This window comes from Macaca nemestrina, chromosome 1 (assembly GCF_043159975.1).
Source record: "Macaca nemestrina isolate mMacNem1 chromosome 1, mMacNem.hap1, whole genome shotgun sequence".
Lineage (NCBI taxonomy): Eukaryota > Metazoa > Chordata > Mammalia > Primates > Cercopithecidae > Macaca > Macaca nemestrina.
This window is the reverse complement of record NC_092125.1, coordinates 218419852-218440050: the sequence shown is the minus strand read 5'-3', so window position 1 is coordinate 218440050 and position 20199 is coordinate 218419852. Positions and strand designations below refer to the sequence as shown.

The following is a 20199-nucleotide window of genomic DNA, read 5'->3' as shown; positions in this document are numbered from 1 at the left end:
GGCTCACTGCAACCTCTGGCTTCCAGGTTCAAGCAATTCTCCTGCCTCAGCCTCCTGAGTAGCTGGGACTACAGGCGCATGCCACCACGCATGGCTAATTTTTGTATTTTTAGTAGAGACGGGGTTTCACCATATTGGTCAGGCTGGTCTTGAACTCCTGACCTCGTGATCCGCCTTCCTTGGCCTCCCAAAGTGCTGGGATTACAGGCGTGAGCCACTGTACCCAGCCTACTTGGTGCTTTTTATTTTATTTTATTTTTTTTTTGAGACGGAGTCTTGCTCTGTCGCCCAGGCTGGAGTGCAGTGGCGCGATCTCGGCTCACTGCAAGCTCCGCCTCCCGGGTTCACGCCATTCTCCTGCCTCAGCCTCCCGAGTAGCTGGGACTACAGGCGCCCACAACCGCGCCTGGCTAATTTTTTTGTATTTTTAGTAGAGACAGGGTTTCACCGTGGTCTCGATCTCCTGACCTTGTGATCCGCCCGCCTCGGCCTCCCAAAGTGCTGGGATTACAGGCGTGAGCCACCGCGCCCGGCCTACTTGGTGCTTTTTAAATGAAAAATGCTCCCTACGGCCAAATTCTCAAAAGCTCAAACTTGTCAGGTTTTGATGGTTTCTCACCAGATCAGAATCCAAATTACAAAGCTTCAGAGATCAACACTCCTTTAGCTAGAAAATCAGGCTTAATAGGCTGTTTTCTCAGTTGTGTGAGTGTAAGAGAGAGCGAGAGTGAGTGTAAAATTGTGTGGCCACATGCAAGAGAATGTGTGTGTCTTATGTCAGGAAAGGAAAAACTTCTCCATCCTGGCTTCCCAAGTAGCACTTTGAAGTAATTGTTAATACAGTAAATGCTTACAAGAAATTATCTATATGTGAGTAGAAAGCATCCTGGAGGCCTACTTGCACTTAAAAACATAGAAAATCCATTAAAATCCTCTGTGTACATTAAATATTTTAAAACAGCAGTTTTGTAAGGGTTGAATAATGTAATGTGGATGTTACTTTTTGTATATTACTACTTAAAACCTATTTTTTTTTTTTTTTTTTGAGATGGAGTTTTGCTCTTGTTGCCCAGGCTGGAGTGCAGTGGCGCGATCTTGGCTCACCACAACCTCCGCCTCCCGGGTGCAAATGATTCTCCTGCCTCAGGCTCCCGAGTAGCTGGAATTACAGGCACGCGCCACCACGCCTGACTAATTTTGCATTTTTAGTAGAGACGGGGTTTCTTCATGTTGGTCAGGCTGGTCTCAAACTCCCAACCTCAGGTGATCTGCCTGCCTCAGCCTCCCAAAGTGCTAGGATTACAGACGTGAGCCACTGCGCTCAGCCAAAACTCATTGTTTTTTTTTTTTTTTAGTGATGAACTAACTGGCTTTGGGTTTGTTCTGTTTTTTCTCATGGTTATTTATCCTTCTCAAATGGCGGTTATCTCCTCATGAGGAAGCAGGAGGGTGTGGGACTTCACTGTGACCCAGGTTTGTCCCGTGTGGTTTCAGTCGGCAGTGCTTATGGAATGCATTTCTTGCGTAGACCTTGAGGATCTTTGCCTCTTCTATAGAATGGAAGTTATCTCACTAAATAGTTGATGCATGAATGAAAAAAATGCTTTAATGCTAATGATAATTCAGCTCAGGAATGCAAATAATAGCTGTATTTGCACAGGGCTTTCCCATTTTCTGAGTAGTACTTCATTTGATCCGTCACATACTCTGTCATGTAACCCTTTTTATGGAAAGAACTTTTGCTAATAAGGTCACAGGCCACTAAGGGCCTAGGCTGGGGATAAACCTAGGGTTCCTACCTGCTAGTGTATTGAGCTTACCCTTTACCATAGTGGTTCTTGAGATGAATTTACAGGGTCACATTGTGATTCAGATGACATCTACTTATGGTACTTTGGATACTGTTTGGTTTTGTGAACAGAGTTCTCTCTGAACCTTTCTGCAGTTCCTCAGTGTCCCCGTACATGGTCCAAGTGCCAGTTGTGTTGTCCCTGCTTAAACTGTTGAATTCTTTGAGGGCAGGACTGCTTATTTCTTTTGTTGTCATGGGGCCCAGCAAAATAAATATTTGTTAAGCTGAACAGTGCTCCAGCATGAATGTTTATACATATATTTCTGCCTTCCAAAACTTTTTTTCATGTTACTGCGTTTTAAATTTTTATTAATTATTATTATTTTTTTTTTTTGTAGAGATGGGGTCTCGCTGTGTTGATCCTGTCAGTCTTGAACTCCTGGCCTCAAGCAGGCTTCCCAAAGTGCTGGGATTACAAGCCTAAGCTACAATGCCTGCCCCATATTTTTAGATGTAGTTTTAGTTTGCTTAATTAAAAAGATACCTTGATACTGTGTTTTTAAAATATGACTCAGGCCTACCATTAATATGGGCAGTAAACTAATGACCATTCTAGGTGTCTTATTCACTTTATAATATTAGAAGGTATATAATGTGTTCACCTTCATGTGGAAAATACATCCCCAAAGTATGTATTTATGGTAGTAATGAGTTAAATTAGCCTGATTCCATGCCTAGTAACAGTTATTTATGAGCTGGCTGGTCAGTATTTAGACACGGAATCTGATTCCCATGGAGCTATGGAAGGATCATCTTGAATCCAGTTAAACCAAATGTCATAGATACACAATAAAGTATTTTCTTTGAACGGAGAAAGTTCAATATAAGTACATACAATAGGCCAGGCATGGTGGCTCATGTCTGTAATCCTAGAACTTTGGGAGGGGCGGGCAGATCACCAGAGGTCAGAAGTTTGAGATCAGCCTGGCCAACACAGTGAACCTGTCTCTACCAAAAATACAAAAAAATTAGCCAAGCGTGGTGGCGCATGCCTGTATTCCCAGCTACTCGTGGGGGTGGGGTAGGGTGGGGTGATGGTGAGGAGGAGAATCCCTTACACCCCAGAGGTGGAAGTTGCAGTGAGCCGAGATTGTGCCACTGCACTCCAGCCTGAGCTACAGAGTGAGACTCTGTCTCAAAAAAAAAAAAAAAAAATAAATATATATATATATATACACACACACACATATATAGATATAGATAAAATAATGTGTTATCGATGTTTCCGGTTTTGGAATGTTCTGTCTAGATGCTTTGTTTGCTGTTCAAAGGAGTTGGAACATTATTTAGTAGCAGCTTTGATATATTTTTCTAAAGTTCATTCTTTCAACAAATAGTCAGTTGAGTCCTTTGAGCCAAGTGCTGTTGTAAGAGCTAGAGAAATTTTGGCCAAGAAGACAAAGCCTGTAACTTCATGGGGATTGAGTTCTAGTGTTCTTTCAGTGAGCTGCTAATGGTAATATTGTCTAGAATGAGCCAGGTGTATCTACGTGAGAGAACAAACATTGCTGAGAATGAACAAGTGAAGGAAGTAATTGGCCTCTGTTACAGGTGTATTTAATTTCATATAATATATGTTCTTGTGTGTAAATTTAATCCTATTTTGAATGCACCAGACAGGTCCCTGTGGGAGAAAACCTGTGGTGAGTTCCTTAAAACTGGAGGAGTTCTCTCTCGGTGCTTGTAGTCATCCCTGGTTTGTTAGTTGGCAGCCTAGGAGAAAGTGACATTTACTGAGGCCAAATGCCTGCCTAGGATTATGCTAGGAAAGTTTTTACAGATATTATCTTAATCTTTTTAAGAGCTTTATGAGGAAAAGCTACCATCATTTTATGAGTGAGGAGACTGAGTTCAGAGAGTTTAACCAGGTTCCAGTGTATTTTTTAAAAATTGTGAATTAGATAGAAGTGTTACCAGTATCATACAAGTCACATAGATGGTAAGATTTTAGTTAAAATTTTTATCTGTTTTTCTAAACAGTGGATTTATTCCAAGTTGTGGTAAGAATATCTTTTTATTATTCTATATAGTAATTTTGTGGGAGACTTAGGAGTGTGGGGATATTGTCCAGTAACTAGTGTCTGCTTTGTCACACGCTGGAGTTACCAGAAACATTAAAAAAGGGTTGAATCACCACTGTCCAATAGAAGCATAATGTAAGTTATATAAGTTCTGTGTATGTAATTTTAAATTTTCTAGTAGCCACATTAAAAAAAGTGAAATTAATTTTCTTTAATATATCTACAATATTGTTTCAACATATAATCGGTCTAAATTGTTGTTGTTGTTTTTCTACAAACTATGTCTACAGAATTGAGTGTGTATTTTACACATCTCAATTTAGCTAGATTTCAAGTGCCTAGTAGCTACTTGAAGCTATAGTGGATAACCACTACAAACTAATCGTTTCACAAATGATTAAATAATGTCAAAGATTTTTTAGAAGCAGGAATTTCTGATTTCACGTGTATGATTTCATGCATAAGTGATGAGGAAACAAAAGAACTAATATCTTTGTTATTTTTTGGCAGAGAGGAACGAAGGGCATCCTACGACTATAACCAAGATCGTACATATTATGAGAGTGTTCGAACTCCAGGCACTTACCCTGAGGATTCCAGGCGGGACTATCCAGCTCGAGGGAGAGAGTTTTATTCAGAATGGGAAACTTACCAAGGAGACTACTATGAATCACGATACTATGATGATCCTCGGGAATACAGGGATTACAGGAATGATCCTTATGAACAAGATATTAGGGAATATAGTTACAGGCAAAGGGAACGAGAAAGAGAACGTGAAAGATTTGAGTCCGACCGGGACAGAGACCATGAGAGGAGGCCAATTGAACGAAGTCAAAGTCCAGTTCACTTGCGACGTCCACAGAGTCCTGGAGCGTCTCCCTCTCAGGCAGAGAGGTTGCCGAGTGATTCTGAGAGGAGGCTTTACAGCCGATCCTCAGACCGGAGTGGAAGCTGTAGCTCACTTTCCCCTCCAAGATATGAGAAACTTGACAAATCTCGTTTGGAGCGCTATACAAAAAATGAAAAGACAGATAAAGAACGAACTTTTGATCCCGAGAGAGTGGAGAGAGAGAGACGCTTAATACGGAAGGAAAAAGTGGAAAAGGACAAAACTGACAAGCAAAAACGCAAAGGAAAGGTTCACTCCCCTAGTTCTCAGTCTTCAGAAACCGACCAAGAAAATGAGCGAGAACAAAGCCCTGAAAAGCCAAGGAGTTCTAATAAACTGAGCAGAGAGAAAGCTGACAAAGAAGGAATAGCAAAAAACCGCCTAGAACTCATGCCTTGCGTGGTTTTGACTCGAGTGAAAGAGAAAGAGGGAAAGGTCATTGACCACACTCCTGTGGAAAAGTTGAAAGCCAAGCTTGATAATGACACTATTAAATCTTCAGCCCTGGACCAGAAACTTCAGGTCTCTCAGACGGAGCCTGCAAAGTCTGACTTGTCTAAACTGGAATCTGTTAGAATGAAAGTACCAAAGGAAAAGGGGCTTTCAAGCCATGTTGAAGTGGTGGAGAAGGAGGGCAGGCTTAAAGCCAGGAAGCACCTCAAGCCTGAGCAGGCTGCAGACGGGGTAAGTGCTGTGGATCTGGAAAAGCTGGAAGCAAGGAAAAGGCGCTTTGCAGATTCCAATTTAAAAGCAGAAAAGCAAAAACCAGAGGTCAAGAAAAGTAGTCCAGAGATGGAGGATGCTCGCATGCTTTCAAAAAAGCAGCCTGACGTATCCTCTAGAGAGGTCATTCTGCTGAGGGAAGGAGAGGCCGAAAGAAAGCCTGTGAGGAAAGAAATTCTTAAAAGAGAATCTAAAAAAATCAAACTGGACAGACTTAATACTGTTGCCAGCCCCAAAGACTGTCAGGAGCTTGCCAGTATTTCTGTTGGGTCTGGCTCAAGGCCCAGCTCAGACCTACAAGCAAGACTGGGAGAACCAACAGGTGAATCTGTGGAAAATCAAGAAATCCAATCAAAAAAACCCATTCCCTCAAAACCACAGCTCAAACAGCTACAGGTATTAGATGATCAAGGACCAGAGAGAGAAGACGTTAGGAAAAACTACTGCAGTCTTCGTGATGAAACACCTGAACGTAAATCAGGCCAAGAGAAATCACATTCAGTAAATACTGAAGAAAAAATTGGCATTGACATCGATCACACGCAGAGTTACCGAAAACAAATGGAGCAGAGTCGTAGGAAACAGCAGATGGAAATGGAAATAGCCAAGTCTGAGAAGTTTGGCAGTCCTAAAAAAGATGTAGATGAATATGAAAGACGTAGCCTCGTTCACGAGGTAGGCAAACCCCCTCAAGATGTCACTGATGACTCTCCTCCCAGCAAAAAGAAAAGGATGGATCATGTTGATTTTGATATCTGCACCAAGAGAGAACGGAATTACAGAAGTTCACGCCAAATCAGCGAAGATTCTGAAAGGACTGGTTGTTCTCCCAGTGTCCGACATGGTTCCTTCCATGAAGACGAGGATCCCATAGGCTCCCCTAGGCTAATGTCAGTAAAGGGGTCTCCTAAAGTAGATGAAAAAGTCCTGCCCTATTCTAACATAACAGTCAGGGAAGAGTCTTTAAAATTTAATCCTTATGATTCTAGCAGGAGAGAACAGATGGCAGATATGGCCAAAATAAAACTATCTGTCTTGAATTCTGAAGATGAACTAAATCGTTGGGACTCTCAGATGAAACAAGATGCCAGCAGATTTGATGTGAGTTTCCCAAACAGCATAATTAAGAGAGATAGCCTTCGAAAAAGGTCTGTACGAGATCTGGAACCTGGAGAGGTGCCTTCTGATTCTGATGAAGATGGTGAACACAAATCCCACTCACCCAGAGCCTCTGCATTATATGAAAGTTCTCGATTGTCTTTTTTATTGAGGGACAGAGAAGACAAGCTACGTGAGCGAGATGAAAGACTCTCTAGTTCTTTAGAAAGGAACAAATTTTACTCTTTTGCATTGGATAAGACAATCACACCAGACACTAAAGCTTTGCTTGAAAGAGCTAAATCCCTCTCTTCATCTCGTGAAGAAAATTGGTCTTTTCTTGATTGGGACTCCCGATTTGCAAATTTTCGAAACAACAAAGATAAAGAAAAGGTTGACTCTGCTCCAAGACCTATTCCATCCTGGTACATGAAAAAGAAGAAAATTAGGACTGATTCAGAAGGGAAAATGGATGATAAGAAAGAGGACCATAAAGAAGAAGAGCAAGAGAGGCAGGAATTGTTTGCTTCTCGTTTTTTACACAGCTCAATCTTTGAACAAGATTCCAAGCGATTGCAGCATCTAGAGAGAAAAGAGGAAGACTCTGACTTCATTTCTGGTAGGATCTATGGTAAGCAGACATCTGAGGGAGCAAACAGCACAACTGATTCCATTCAAGAACCAGTAGTTCTGTTCCATAGCAGATTTATGGAGCTCACACGAATGCAACAGAAAGAAAAAGAAAAAGACCAGAAACCCAAAGAGGTTGAGAAACAGGAAGATATAGAGAATCATCCCAAGACCCCAGAATCTGCTCCTGAGAATAAAGATGCAGAACTAAAAACTCCACCTTCCGTTGGGCCTCCAAGTGTCACAGTCGCAACTCTAGAGTCAGCCCCATCAGCACTAGAGAAGACCGCTGGTGACAAAATGGTAGAGGCGCCTTTGGTAACAGAAGATAAGACTGTGGAGCCAGCCACTGTCTCAGAAGAAGCAAAGCCTGTGTCTGAACCTGCTCCTGCCCCTGTGGAACAGCCGGAACAAGTGGACCTGCCCCCAGGAGCAGACCCCAATAAAGAAGCTGCTGTGATTCCGGCAGGTGTTGAGGAAGGTTCATTAGGTGACCAGCTGCCTTATCTGGATGCCAAGCCTCCAACTCCCGGGGCCTCGTTTTCCCAGGCAGAGAGCAATGTAGATCCAGAGCCTGACAGTACCCAGCCACTTTCAAAACCAGCTCAGAAGTCTGAGGAGGCCAGTGAGCCAAAGGCTGAAAAGCCAGACACCACTGCAGATGCTGAGCCTGATGCAAACCAGAAAGCTGAAGCTGTTCCTGAGGCTCAGCCCCCAGCTTCTGAAGATTTAGAGGTTGATCCTCCAGTTGCTACAAAGGATAAAAAGCCAAACAAAAGCAAGCGTTCAAAGACCCCTGTTCAGGCACCTGCAGTAAGTATCGTGGAGAAGCCCGTCACAAGGAAGAGTGAGAGGATAGACCGGGAAAAACTCAAGCGGTCCAATTCTCCTCGGGGAGAAGCACAGAAGCTTTTGGAATTGAAGATGGAGGCAGAGAAGATTACAAGGACTGCTTCTAAAAACTCTGCTGCAGACCTTGAACATCCCGAACCAAGTTTGCCTCTTAGCCGAACAAGGCGCCGTAATGTAAGGAGCGTCTATGCAACCATGGGTGACCATGAAAACCGCTCTCCTGTCAAAGAGCCCATTGAGCAACCAAGAGTGACCAGAAAGAGATTGGAGCGAGAGCTTCAGGAGGCCGCGGCGGTTCCCACCACCCCTCGGAGGGGAAGGCCTCCAAAGACACGCCGGCGAGCCGATGAAGAGGAGGAGAACGAGACCAAGGAACCTGCAGAAACACTCAAGCCACCTGAGGGATGGCGGTCCCCACGGTCCCAGAAAACTGCAGCTGGTGGTGGCCCCCAAGGGAAAAAGGGAAGAAATGAACCGAAGGTGGATGCTGCACGTCCTGAGGCCACCACTGAGGTGGGCCCCCAAATAAGTGTGAAAGAGAGCCCCACGGAACCCAAGGCCGCTGAGGAAGAGGCAGGGAACGAACAGAAATGTGACAGAAAAGATGCTGGCACAGACAAAAATCTCCCTGAAGCCGCCCCTGTTGAAGTTGTAGAGAAAAAACCGGCCCCTGAAAAAAACTCCAAATCAAAGAGAGGAAGATCTCGAAACTCCAGGTTAGCAGTGGACAAATCTGCAAGTCTGAAAAATGTGGATGCTGCTGTCAGTCCCAGGGGGGCTGCAGCACAGGCAGGGGAGAGGGAACCCGGGGTGGTGGCAGTCTCCCCTGAGAAAAGTGAGAGTCCCCAAAAGGAGGATGGTTTATCATCCCAATTGAAAAGTGATCCAGTTGATCCAGACAAGGAATCAGAGAGAGAAGACGCGTCTGCCTCTGGGCCGTCCCCAGAAGCCGCCCAGTTAGCCAAGCAGATGGAGCTGGAGCAGGCCGTGGAACACATCGCAAAGCTTGCTGAGGCCTCTGCCTCTGCTGCCTATAAGGCAGATGCACCAGAGGGCCTTGCCCCAGAAGACAGGGACAAGCCTGCACACCAAGCAAGTGAAACAGAGCTGGCTGCGGCCATTGGCTCCATCATCAATGACATTTCTGGGGAGCCAGAAAACTTCCCAGCACCTCCACCTTTTCCTGGAGAATCCCAGACAGATCTGCAGCCCCACGCAGGTGCACAGGCGCTGCAGCCTTCTGAGGAAGGAGTGGAGACGGATGAGGCTGTATCTGGCATCCTGGAAACTGAGGCTGCTACAGAATCTTCGAGGCCGCCAGTCAATGCTCCTGACCCCTCAGCAGGCCCAACAGATACCAAGGAAGCCAGAGGAAATAGCAGTGAAACCTCACACTCGGCGCCAGAAGCCAAAGGGTCTAAAGAAGTGGAAGTCACTCTTGTTCGGAAAGACAAAGGGCGCCAGAAGACAACCCGATCACGCCGCAAACGGAACACAAACAAGAAAGTGGTGGTGCCTGTAGAGAGCCATGTCCCTGAATCTGACCAAGCTCAAGGCGAGAGTCCTGCTGCAAATGAGGGGACAACACTACAGCACCCCGAAGCCCCACAGGAAGAAAAGCAGAGTGAGAAACCCCATTCCACTCCTCCTCAGTCATGTACTTCTGACCCAAGCAAGACTCCCTCCACAGAGAATTCATCCCAAGAGATCAGTGTTGAGGAAAGGACTCCAACCAAAGCATCTGTGCCCCCAGACCTTCCCCAGCCCCCCCAGCCAGTGCCGGTGGATGAGGAACCTCAAGCCAGGTTCAGGGTGCATTCCATCATTGAGAGTGACCCGGTGACCCCACCCAGCGATCCAAGCATCCCCATACCCACACTGCCTTCTGTAACTGCAGCAAAGCTTTCACCTCCTGTCTCCTCTGGGGGGATCCCACATCAGAGCCCCCCTACTAAGGTGACAGAGTGGATCACAAGGCAGGAGGAGTCACAGGCTCAGTCTACTCCATCTCCAGCTCTTCCCCCAGACACAAAGGCCTCTGATGTCGACACCAGCTCCAGCACCCTGAGGAAGATTCTCATGGACCCCAAGTATGTGTCTGCAACAGGTGTCACTTCCACAAGTGTCACCACGGCCATTGCAGAGCCTGTCAGTGCTGCCCCTTGCCTACATGAGGCCCCGCCCCCTCCAGTTGAATCTAAAAAGCCTTTAGAAGAAAAAACAACAGCTCCAGTGACAAACAACTCTGAGACACAAGCCTCGGAGGTGCCGGTAGCTGCTGACAAGGAAAAGGTGGCTCCAGTCATTGCTCCCAAAATTACCTCTGTTATTAGCCGGATGCCTGTCAGCATTGACTTGGAAAATTCACAGAAGATAACCTTGGCAAAACCAGCTCCTCAAACCCTCACTGGCCTGGTGAGTGCGCTCACTGGCCTGGTGAATGTCTCCCTGGTCCCAGTGAATGCCCTGAAAGGTCCCGTGAAGGGCTCAGTGACCACACTGAAAAGTTTGGTGAGCACCCCTGCTGGACCCGTGAACGTCCTGAAGGGGCCTGTGAATGTTCTTACGGGGCCAGTGAATGTTCTCACCACTCCAGTGAACGCCACGGTGGGCACAGTGAATGCCGCCCCAGGCACGGTTAATGCTGCCGCGAGTGCAGTGAATGCCACAGCAAGTGCAGTGACCGTCACAGCGGGTGCGGTTACTGCTGCATCTGGTGGTGTGACGGCCACAACAGGCACGGTGACAATGGCAGGGGCAGTGATTGCGCCGTCAGCAAAGTGCAAACAGAGAGCGAGTGCTAATGAAAACAATCGGTTTCACCCAGGGTCCATGCCTGTGATCGACGATCGTCCAGCAGACGCAGGCTCAGGGACGGGACTGCGTGTGAACACTTCCGAAGGGGTTGTGCTCCTGAGTTATTCAGGGCAGAAGACTGAAGGCCCACAGCGGATCAGCGCCAAGATCAGCCAGATCCCCCCGGCCAGTGCAATGGACATTGAATTTCAGCAGTCGGTGTCCAAGTCCCAGGTCAAACCGGATTCTGTCACAGCATCGCAGCCTCCATCCAAAGGTCCTCAAGCTCCTGCAGGCTATGCAAACGTGGCCACCCATTCCACGTTGGTACTGACCGCCCAGACATATAACGCCTCTCCTGTGATTTCGTCTGTGAAGGCCGATAGGCCATCCTTGGAGAAGCCCGAGCCCATTCACCTCTCGGTGTCCACGCCTGTCACCCAGGGAGGCACGGTGAAGGTTCTCACCCAGGGGATCAACACGCCCCCTGTGCTGGTTCACAACCAGCTGGTCCTCACCCCAAGCATTGTCACCACAAACAAAAAGCTTGCTGACCCCGTCACCCTTAAAATTGAGACCAAGGTCCTTCAGCCGGCCAACCTGGGGTCCACGCTTACGCCCCACCACCCTCCTGCTCTGCCCAGCAAACTGCCTACAGAAGTAAACCATGTCCCCTCGGGGCCCAGCATCCCAGCAGATCGAACTGTCTCCCATTTGGCAGCCACAAAGCTCGACGCTCATTCTCCTCGACCCAGTGGACCCGGGCCGTCCTCATTCCCAAGGGCAAGCCACCCTAGCAGCACTGCCTCCACGGCGCTCTCCACCAATGCCACAGTCATGCTGGCTGCAGGCATTCCAGTGCCCCAGTTCATCTCCAGCATCCACCCAGAGCAGTCTGTCATCATGCCACCCCACAGCATCACCCAGACTGTGTCCCTGAGCCACCTCTCGCAGGGCGAGGTGAGAATGAACACTCCCACGCTGCCCAGTATCACCTACAGCATCCGGCCAGAAGCGCTTCACTCTCCTCGGGCTCCGCTGCAGCCCCAGCAAATAGAGGTCAGGGCCCCACAGCGTGCCAGCACCCCGCAGCCAGCCCCAGCTGGCGTGCCTGCGCTGGCCTCCCAGCACCCTCCCGAGGAGGAAGTGCATTATCACCTTCCCGTCGCTCGAGCCACAGCCCCTGTGCAGTCAGAGGTACTAGTCATGCAGTCTGAGTACCGACTGCACCCCTATACCGTGCCGCGGGATGTGAGGATCATGGTGCATCCACATGTGACAGCAGTCAGCGAGCAGCCCAGGGCCGCGGATGGGGTCGTGAAGGTGCCACCAGCCAGCAAGGCCCCTCAGCAGCCAGGGAAGGAAGCTGCCAAGACACCAGATGCCAAAGCCACCCCCGCCCCTGCCCCCGTCCCTGTCCCTGTCCCCGTCCCCCTCCCTGCTCCTGCCCCTGCCCCTCACAGTGAGGCCCGTATCCTCACAGTTACCCCCAGTAACCAACTCCAGGGCCTGCCTCTGACCCCTCCTGTGGTGGTGACCCACGGGGTGCAGATTGTGCACTCCAGCGGGGAGCTGTTTCAAGAGTACCGGTACGGCGACATCCGCACCTACCACCCCCCAGCCCAGCTCACACACACTCAGTTTCCTGCTGCTTCCTCTGTTGGCCTGCCTTCCCGGACCAAGACAGCTGCTCAGGTGAGCCGGCCAGGTATCTCCCCACTGTCTTTTGGGCATGTGCTTGTGGGGCTCAGCAGGCTTTAAAAGCAAAGATGTGTTAAGGAAATCAGGGGCCAGGTGTGGTGACTTATGCCTGTAATCCCAGCACTGTGGGAGGCCCAGACAGGATGACTGCTTAAGCCCAGGAGTTCGAGACCAGCCTGGGCAACATGGCAAAACCCCATCTCTACAAAAATACATATATATATGTAAAAATTAGCCAGGTGTGGTGGCACACACCTGTGGTTTCAGCTACTTGGGAGGCTGAGGTGGGAAAATCGCTTGAGCCCTGGGGGCAGAGGTTGCATTGAACCAAGATTGTGCTACTACGCTCCAGTGACAGAGTGAGACACAGTCTCAAAAACAAAACAAAAAACACCAGCCGGGCGTAGTGGCTCACGCCTGTAATCCCAACACTTTGGGAGGCCAAGGCTGGCAGATCACTTGAGGTCAGGAGTTCAAGACCAGCTTGGCCAACATGGTGAGACCCTGTCCCTACTTAAAGAAAAAGAAATCCGCCTTTTGGTAAAGATAGTGGTTGAGTACAAGTGAACTGGTCAGCTAGTTCCTAAAGATGTTGGTCTTTTCGTGAGTTTAAAGAGCTTTCTTAGTCCTGAGATGAAAGAATTAGATGATATCATGGGGAGCTCTGCATATGGGGAGGGAGCTCTTGCTGGGTGGTGTCAGTGGGAAGCAGGTAATCAGGGATCTCTCCTTACCTGGAACCCCGAGAGCAGCTCCGTCGATTCAGGCTCCTTCTGTGGGCCTGACTTAATGGGAGATGCCATATCTTACCCTTTCGCTATGGCCCTTTGAGTCATTTGTTGGGCCCAGGGTCTTGTGCACAACAGACTGACTCTGTCCCTTTGCCTTCCTTCCCAACCCCAGGGCCCTCCTCCTGAAGGTGAGCCCCCGCAGCCCCCTCAGCCTGTGCAGTCCACACAGCCAGCCCAGCCTGTGCAGTCCACACAGCCTGCCCAGACAGCACCACCCTGCCCGCCCTCCCAACTCAGCCAGCCCGGCCAGCCACCAAGCGGCAAGATGCCTCAAGTGTCCCAGGAGGCAAAGGGGACTCAGACGGGACTAGAGCAGCCTCGCCTCCCAGCTGGACCTGCAAACAGGCCGCCTGAGCCTCATACCCAGGTTCAGAGGGCACAAGTGGAAACAGGCCCAACTTCCTTCCCCTCCCCTGTGTCTGTCTCCATGAAGCCTGACCTTCCAGTCCCTCTTCCCACTCAGACTGCCCCAAAACAGCCGTTGTTTGTCCCAACAACCTCTGGCCCCAGCACCCCACCAGGACTGGTTCTGCCACACACTGAATTCCAGCCAACCCCCAAACAAGATTCCTCTCCACACCTGACTTCACAGAGACCCGTGGATATGGTTCAGCTTCTGAAGGTAAGCATGAGCAGGGGCTGCGCTTCCTGGCCCCTAGATTTTATGCCATGTCAAATGTACTAAGATTTCCTAGTTAACAGACCCGCAAGCTACAGCCTCTGGCTGTGTCCAGCGTGGTTCAGCCCTCCGGCCATGAGCTTACTTCTGTTTGTTTCCCTTTGAGCAGAAGTACCCCATCGTGTGGCAGGGCCTGCTGGCCCTGAAGAATGACACAGCTGCTGTGCAGCTCCACTTCGTCTCTGGCAACAATGTCCTGGCCCATCGGTCCCTGCCCCTTTCTGAAGGAGGGCCCCCACTAAGGATCGCCCAGAGGATGCGGCTGGAGGCATCGCAGCTGGAAGGGGTTGCCCGAAGGATGACGGTAAGACTCTCAGGCCCAGGTGAGCAACTGCCCCACCTACAGGGAGGGAAGACGCAGGTAGTCCCTGCCAGCCCATCTCCCTGATCTGTCATGGAAGCGTTAACTTCGTTGTTGTTGGAACAGAGTCTCACTCTGTCTCCCAAGCTGGAGTGCAACAGCACAATCTCTGTTCACCGTAGCCTCTGCCTCCCGGGTTGAAGGCATTCCTGTGCCTCAGCCTCCTGAGTAGCTGGGATTATAGGCATGCCCCACCATGGCGCCACCATGCTCAGCTAATTTTTGTATTTTTAGTAGAGATGGGGTTTCACCATGTTGGCCAGGCCAGTCTTGAACTCTTGACCTCAAGTGATCTGGCTGCCTCGGCCTCCCGAAGTGCTGGGATTACAGGCCTGAGCCACTGTGCCTGGCCGGTATTACTGAAGTGAGCAATGAAGAGTCCACTATGCTGCTACTTGGGGCGGGGGATGTAAAGTACCTCTAGACCCAGAAACAAGGCTTTACAGTTTTTAAAAATTATTTTTTAAATCAGCTTTCTCAGGTTGAAAAAGCTTTTTTTTTTTTTTTTTTCTTTCATTCAAATATCAGGGTAGACTTTAAAGTCACCTCAGAGGTGGGGGTTTTTGTGGACCTGATACCGTGGGTTGGATGTGGGCTGCTGTTTGACTAAGAGGCCCCTGCTCACTGGCGGCTGGCCTCTGCCTCAGGTGGAGACAGATTACTGTCTGCTGCTGGCTCTGCCCTGTGGCCGCGACCAAGAGGATGTTGTGAGCCAGACCGAGTCCCTCAAGGCTGCCTTCATCACTTACCTGCAGGCTAAGCAGGCGGCAGGGATCATCAACGTTCCCAACCCTGGCTCTAATCAGGTTGGTTGTCCTGTGTCCTTCCTTCACATACACACCCACAGGTGGGGCTGGTCAGGGTTGGTAGGTGGACTGACTCTTCTGGTACCCACTAGATCTGGCCGCAGAGCTTCCCAGAGGTGGGTAAAGGGGCATTTTGGACAGAAGTCAATAGAGCACATAGGGCGGGGCGCCATCACCCATCCTGAAGAGAACCCAGGGAACCACTGAGAACACAGGTTTTCCATGAGTTTAAAGATAGGGAAGAGGGCCCCAGGGGGTTCCTGTATATAGTTTTCTTACACCTGCTGGTTGGGGACTGACTTGGCCTGGCTCTTAGCATTGGGCCTCTTCAGGGCGCCCCTGTGGAAATGGAGTTGTGGGGGTCAAGAGAGGGTCCCACTTTGCTCTCTATCCTGTCTCCAGCCTGCCTACGTGCTGCAGATCTTCCCGCCTTGTGAGTTCTCTGAGAGTCACCTGTCCCGCCTGGCCCCTGACCTCCTTGCCAGCATCTCCAACATCTCTCCCCACCTCATGATTGTCATTGCCTCCGTGTGAGCCACTGAGTGGTTATCACCTCAGTGAATCTTCCCAGGGCCCTGCAGTAAAAACAAAGGACAACCCAGCCAAGCAGAGGAAGAAGCTGCCGAAGGGGACAGACTCCACTGCCAGACGGCCAGCCTCTCGCTGTCCTGCCGCCCGGCTCAGTCGGACAGACTTCCTCTGGGAGTGGTGCTGCTACCTTGTATGTTTACATGATGCTTTAGCCCAAGGACACATCACCAACCGATGGACTCGCAGACACCCTGGGGCTGGGTTTCTCTCTCCTCTTTTTGGAGAAAAGGAACAGGGCAGTGGAATGAAAAAAAATTTTTTTTGTTTTTAAGAAACAAGAAAACAGAACTGCCTTTGCACTAAATTAGTGACTTGGACTTTTGCCCAGTGAAGACAGGCTGTGACACTCTGGATGTCTCGGTGTGTGTAGACACACATCGTGGACTCCTAACGCAGGAAGGACTTCAAACTTCTGCTGAGACCTTGGGGTCAAGGAACATTTCATTGGGTTTTTTGTCCGCCCCCATCTCCCTTGCTCATTCGGATGCGTCACCTTAATTCTCCTGCTGCCACCGTCTTTGATTCACCGGGATGTACAGTTTACAGTTGAAGAGCAAACAGAAAGGTTTTCTCTTGGTGGGATATGCAGAACTTGGGATGTGTGTATATATAAATATATAATATATATAAATATATATAATACTGACTTAAAAAATCAAATCCCCCGACATACATTTTTTTTAATCTGTGCCAAAAATGTGTTTTCAGAGGAAATCTTATTTTCATATTCAGACTTTGTATTGCCCACTCATTTGTATAAGTGCGCTTCGGTACAGCACGGGTCCTGCTCCCGCGATGTGGAAGTGTCACATGGCACCTGTACAAAAAGACTGGCTAACCCCTCTTCCTGTTACCTTGACCTCTTCCCCAACTTCCTAACACTTATTAATTTATGAAACTGTTTTTCTCAGCGCAGTTTTGTTTTGTGTGTCCATTGGATTACAAACTTTATTAAAAAATGTAAAACACACCAAGTGTGAATGTGATTGTCACTTGGGTGGGAGGACGAACCATGGGTCCTTGGCTTATGGGAACAGTCAGCCCTCATCCCGCTTTTGCTCCCCATGCCAAGTCTGTACATGGGAACTATCTCCCTTCTGCCTCCTAGTCACTCCTCCCCAAGGATGATATTATCTTGTACAAAGGAGATTTTTGTCACGGACACTGAACCATTTCTCACAGGTCCTAACTGGTTCTTAGGTAATGTGGAAGGCACTTCCAATTTTGATACAGAATATAACCACACCCCATGCCGTCTCAGAAACATCTTAGCAAGCTTTGGTTTCTTGTCTCTTGCCCCCTCTTCCCTTCTCCCAGTGTGAAACAGGCTGGCTCCTGCAGAGGCAGTGGCCTGCTGGGGCCCCTTGGGACTCATATGATCCTGTATCTGCCTCTAGACAGGAGGATGGGAGTTGGGGACGGGCTTCCCCTGCAGCTGGATCCTCTACAAGCTGTGGAGTTGGGGCAGGGACATGGGGACTACAAAGTTGGTGGTCTCACTTGCAATACCAATGGGCTCCTACAAATGGGCCTGTCCTGGTGTTGAGAAGATGGTATCCCCCTCTGAACGGTGGACCACAGGTGCCGGGGCCAACTGTAGGAAGGGAGTGGAGATGGTACCTCCTGACTCCTTGCTGACAGAAGTGAGAAGGCTGCTCCACCAGCTCCCTACCTCCCCATCAAAGCCCCTGGCTGCTCCTTCCTGTCCCTCTGGGCCCCCAGCCTGGTGGCAGAGATGCCATCTTTTGAATCTTCCCAAAAGATGATGGCACTGGCTTGGCTTTAGTCCTCAGGCCAGGTAACCCTGAAGCAAGTGTAGCATCCACCTGCTCCCCTAGGCCCATCAGAGCCAGGGCAATGGCCTGGGCCTGGCACTCTCCTTGGCCTACCTGGCCACTCTGGCTGGAAGGACTCCTGAGACAAGCCTGGCAGCAGTGGCCTGTAAGCCAGGCTTGCTCTGGGTTGCCTGTGCCCTGGTAAGCAGTTGGTGGCCACCCCTACTGGTCCCTTCCCCAACTTCCCAACCTCTCCCCAACCTGGGCAGAAGGGGAGCAGGGTCATAGCTGTGGGGCGAGGGGAGGCCAGGCTGTAAAGATGAGCAGGTGAGAAGCCTCCAAACAAGATGGGATGAGGGCATGGGGCACGTGGTGCCGAGGTCTCTCCAGCCCGAGTGCACTGCCCACTCCTCAACTTGGGGCAAAGCAGCCAGCCTGGCTCTGGTTCTAGTCGCATTCAGCAAGAGGGACGGGCTGACTTTCCCAGGCAGGCTGGTCCCTGGGTGGTACAGCCTTTCTGTGGCATCAGTTCTAGCTGCCAGCTTCCCACCCACCCCACAGGGACCTATAGGCAGCATTAGAAAATAATCCAATTTATTCTCTCTAGGGAAGAGGCCACCCTTCCCAGTTCCAGGGTGCCATCCATCCTTAAATAAACAGTCAGGAGAAGGGCCGCCAGCTCACTCGGCAGGCGGCGGACATTCAGGAGCTGTGGGGGAGGTCTCTGCCAGTGCGGGCTGGCCCTCGGCCCCATCCCGAGGGCGGAAGACCAGCTCCCCAGCCTGCAGCACCTGCCCAGCAGGCCACGTGCCACCTGGCCCATACTGCTGGTAGAAGTCCGCGTCTGTCTGGAACATGACCAGTGCCTGGGCTGTGTGGATTCGCACGTGCTGAGCCAGGCTGTTGGCATCCAGAAACTTGTCCCCACAGGAGTCACAGGCGTAGAGGATGTGAGTGTTGGGGTCTGTGGAAGTGGGGCAGCAGTCAGAGTGGGAAGAACCCCGGGCTCTGCCCACATTCACACCCGGGTGGCCCCCCTCACCTTCCTCCTGCACTTGCTTCACAGCTTTGCTGATCTCGGCCTTCAGGACTTCCGTCTCATCGGCTGTCACTGCAGCTCCCACCGGCACCACTGCGGGCAGAGTCGCAGGGCCTAAGGTGAAGGCACGGGCACTGCCCCATCATCGCCACCCTGGCAGCAAGCTGCCTGTGACTTCCCTCTGCTGCCCACAGCCCGCACCTGTGAGCTGAGTGACGGCTGTCGCTGCCAGTGCCTCAGTGGCCAGCGTGACCATGTCATCCACAGTGACCACGCTGACTTCACTGCCCTCCTCGGGCTCCAGGATCTTGATGCCTGCCTTGCCCTGGTGCACCGTCTTCACGTGGGAGCGCAGGTTGTCTACCCGGTTGAAGCCACGCCCACACTTATCACACAGGTAAGGCTTCTCTCCTAGGGGAGCAAGGTTCTCTCTGGCGTTTGGGGAAGGGGCCACAGGAGTGGGGTGGGAGGCCCTCAATAACTCATTTGCTCAGCTAGCCTGTCTTTTACAGCAGGAGGTGCTCTGGGGCAGCCACCAGAGCTGCACAGGTACCTCTAGTGACACTGGCACCTCTGGAACCTCTAGGAAAATGGGGTCCTCATCTGAACGGAACTGCCTTCAAGGCCACCTGCAGCAAGAGCTAGCACCTGAGGCTAGGGTCTGGGGGTCCCTTCCTTCCCCGTGCTCCCCACCTGGCAGCAGGGGCTGGGAAGGAACAGGCATGGCGGGGGCCACAGCTCACCAGTGTGGATGATGATGTGCTTGGACAGGTCCCCCACGTTCACGAAGGCCTTGCTGCACACACTGCACTTGTGTGGACGGATGTTGTCGTGGTGGCGAATATGATTGGCCAACTGGCTGGACTGGACAAATCTGTGGGGCCACAGGGAGGGACTCGCATGAAACTGCCCCAACCTGGGCCTCCTGCCTCACCCTCTAGACTGAAAAGGACCCCTGGGACCAGAGCCTGGGGCGTGGGCAGCAGTCAGCCCAAGTCCCCAGTTTGTCTTCTGAGCCCCTCACTGTGGGGTGCCTGGGCAACGGGTGTGGGGGAGGGGGCAGGACCTCTTGCCGCAGCGCTCGCAGACGTAGGGCTTCTCCCCGGTGTGCTGGCGTACGTGGGCGATGAGGGAGCTGGCCTGGGTGAAGGCCTTACCGCACATCACACACTGGCACGGCTTCTCACCTGGGGACCGGGCAGAAGGTGTTGGTGCCTGCTCCTCCCCGTGACCTCCCAGCCCTGGGCATGGCTGCTCACCACCCACCTGTGTGAATGCGGACGTGCCGCTGCAGAGCGCCGGGGTCTGCAAACTGTCGCTGGCAGTGGATACACACGTAGGGCTTCTCCCCGCTGTGGATCCGAAGGTGCCGCTTCAGGTTCCCTGTGGCGAGACCGAGGGCGAACCTGGCGTGGGGCACCACCGGTGGCCGAGGAGCAGGGGTGTGAGGGCAGCCAGGGCAGCCCTGGCCCTACCTGAGGTGGTGAACTGCTTCCCACACTCTCGGCACTTGAGGGGCCCGTCAGCGATGTGGATCTTCAGGTGGGCCTTCAGGTTCCCTACCTGTGCCCAGGGAGGGGTCAGGGGGGCCA

The 20199-nt window shown here is 50.8% G+C and overlaps 2 protein-coding genes across 12 annotated transcripts in view; one reads left to right on the top strand and one right to left on the bottom strand.

The window, feature by feature from the left end:
• LOC105473221 (spen family transcriptional repressor) overlaps positions 1-16763 on the top strand; it is a 99922-nt gene extending 83159 nt beyond the window's left edge. For all 3 annotated transcript variants that reach the window (XM_024790146.2, XM_011726894.3, XM_011726895.3), the window contains 5 exons: positions 4384-12559; positions 13469-13978; positions 14145-14339; positions 15044-15202; positions 15605-16763. In XM_024790146.2, the coding sequence (XP_024645914.2) occupies positions 4384-12559; positions 13469-13978; positions 14145-14339; positions 15044-15202; positions 15605-15736 (9172 nt within the window). In that variant the 3' untranslated portion in view covers positions 15737-16763. The remainder of the gene's footprint in view (positions 1-4383; positions 12560-13468; positions 13979-14144; positions 14340-15043; positions 15203-15604) is intronic.
• A 1382-nt stretch (positions 16764-18145) lies between these two features.
• LOC105473222 (zinc finger and BTB domain containing 17) overlaps positions 18146-20199 on the bottom strand; it is a 34922-nt gene continuing 32868 nt past the window's right edge. For 5 of the 9 annotated variants that reach the window (XM_011726897.2, XM_011726896.3, XM_071100120.1 and 2 more), the window contains 7 exons: positions 20083-20170; positions 19874-19990; positions 19674-19794; positions 19351-19481; positions 18809-19018; positions 18611-18721; positions 18146-18532 (listed from right to left, as the gene is read on the bottom strand). In XM_011726897.2, the coding sequence (XP_011725199.1) occupies positions 18249-18532; positions 18611-18721; positions 18809-19018; positions 19351-19481; positions 19674-19794; positions 19874-19990; positions 20083-20170 (1062 nt within the window). In that variant the 3' untranslated portion in view covers positions 18146-18248. The remainder of the gene's footprint in view (positions 18533-18610; positions 18722-18808; positions 19019-19350; positions 19482-19673; positions 19795-19873; positions 19991-20082; positions 20171-20199) is intronic. The other 4 variants (XM_011726901.2, XM_011726905.2, XM_011726899.3 and 1 more) reach the window with 1 other exon arrangement.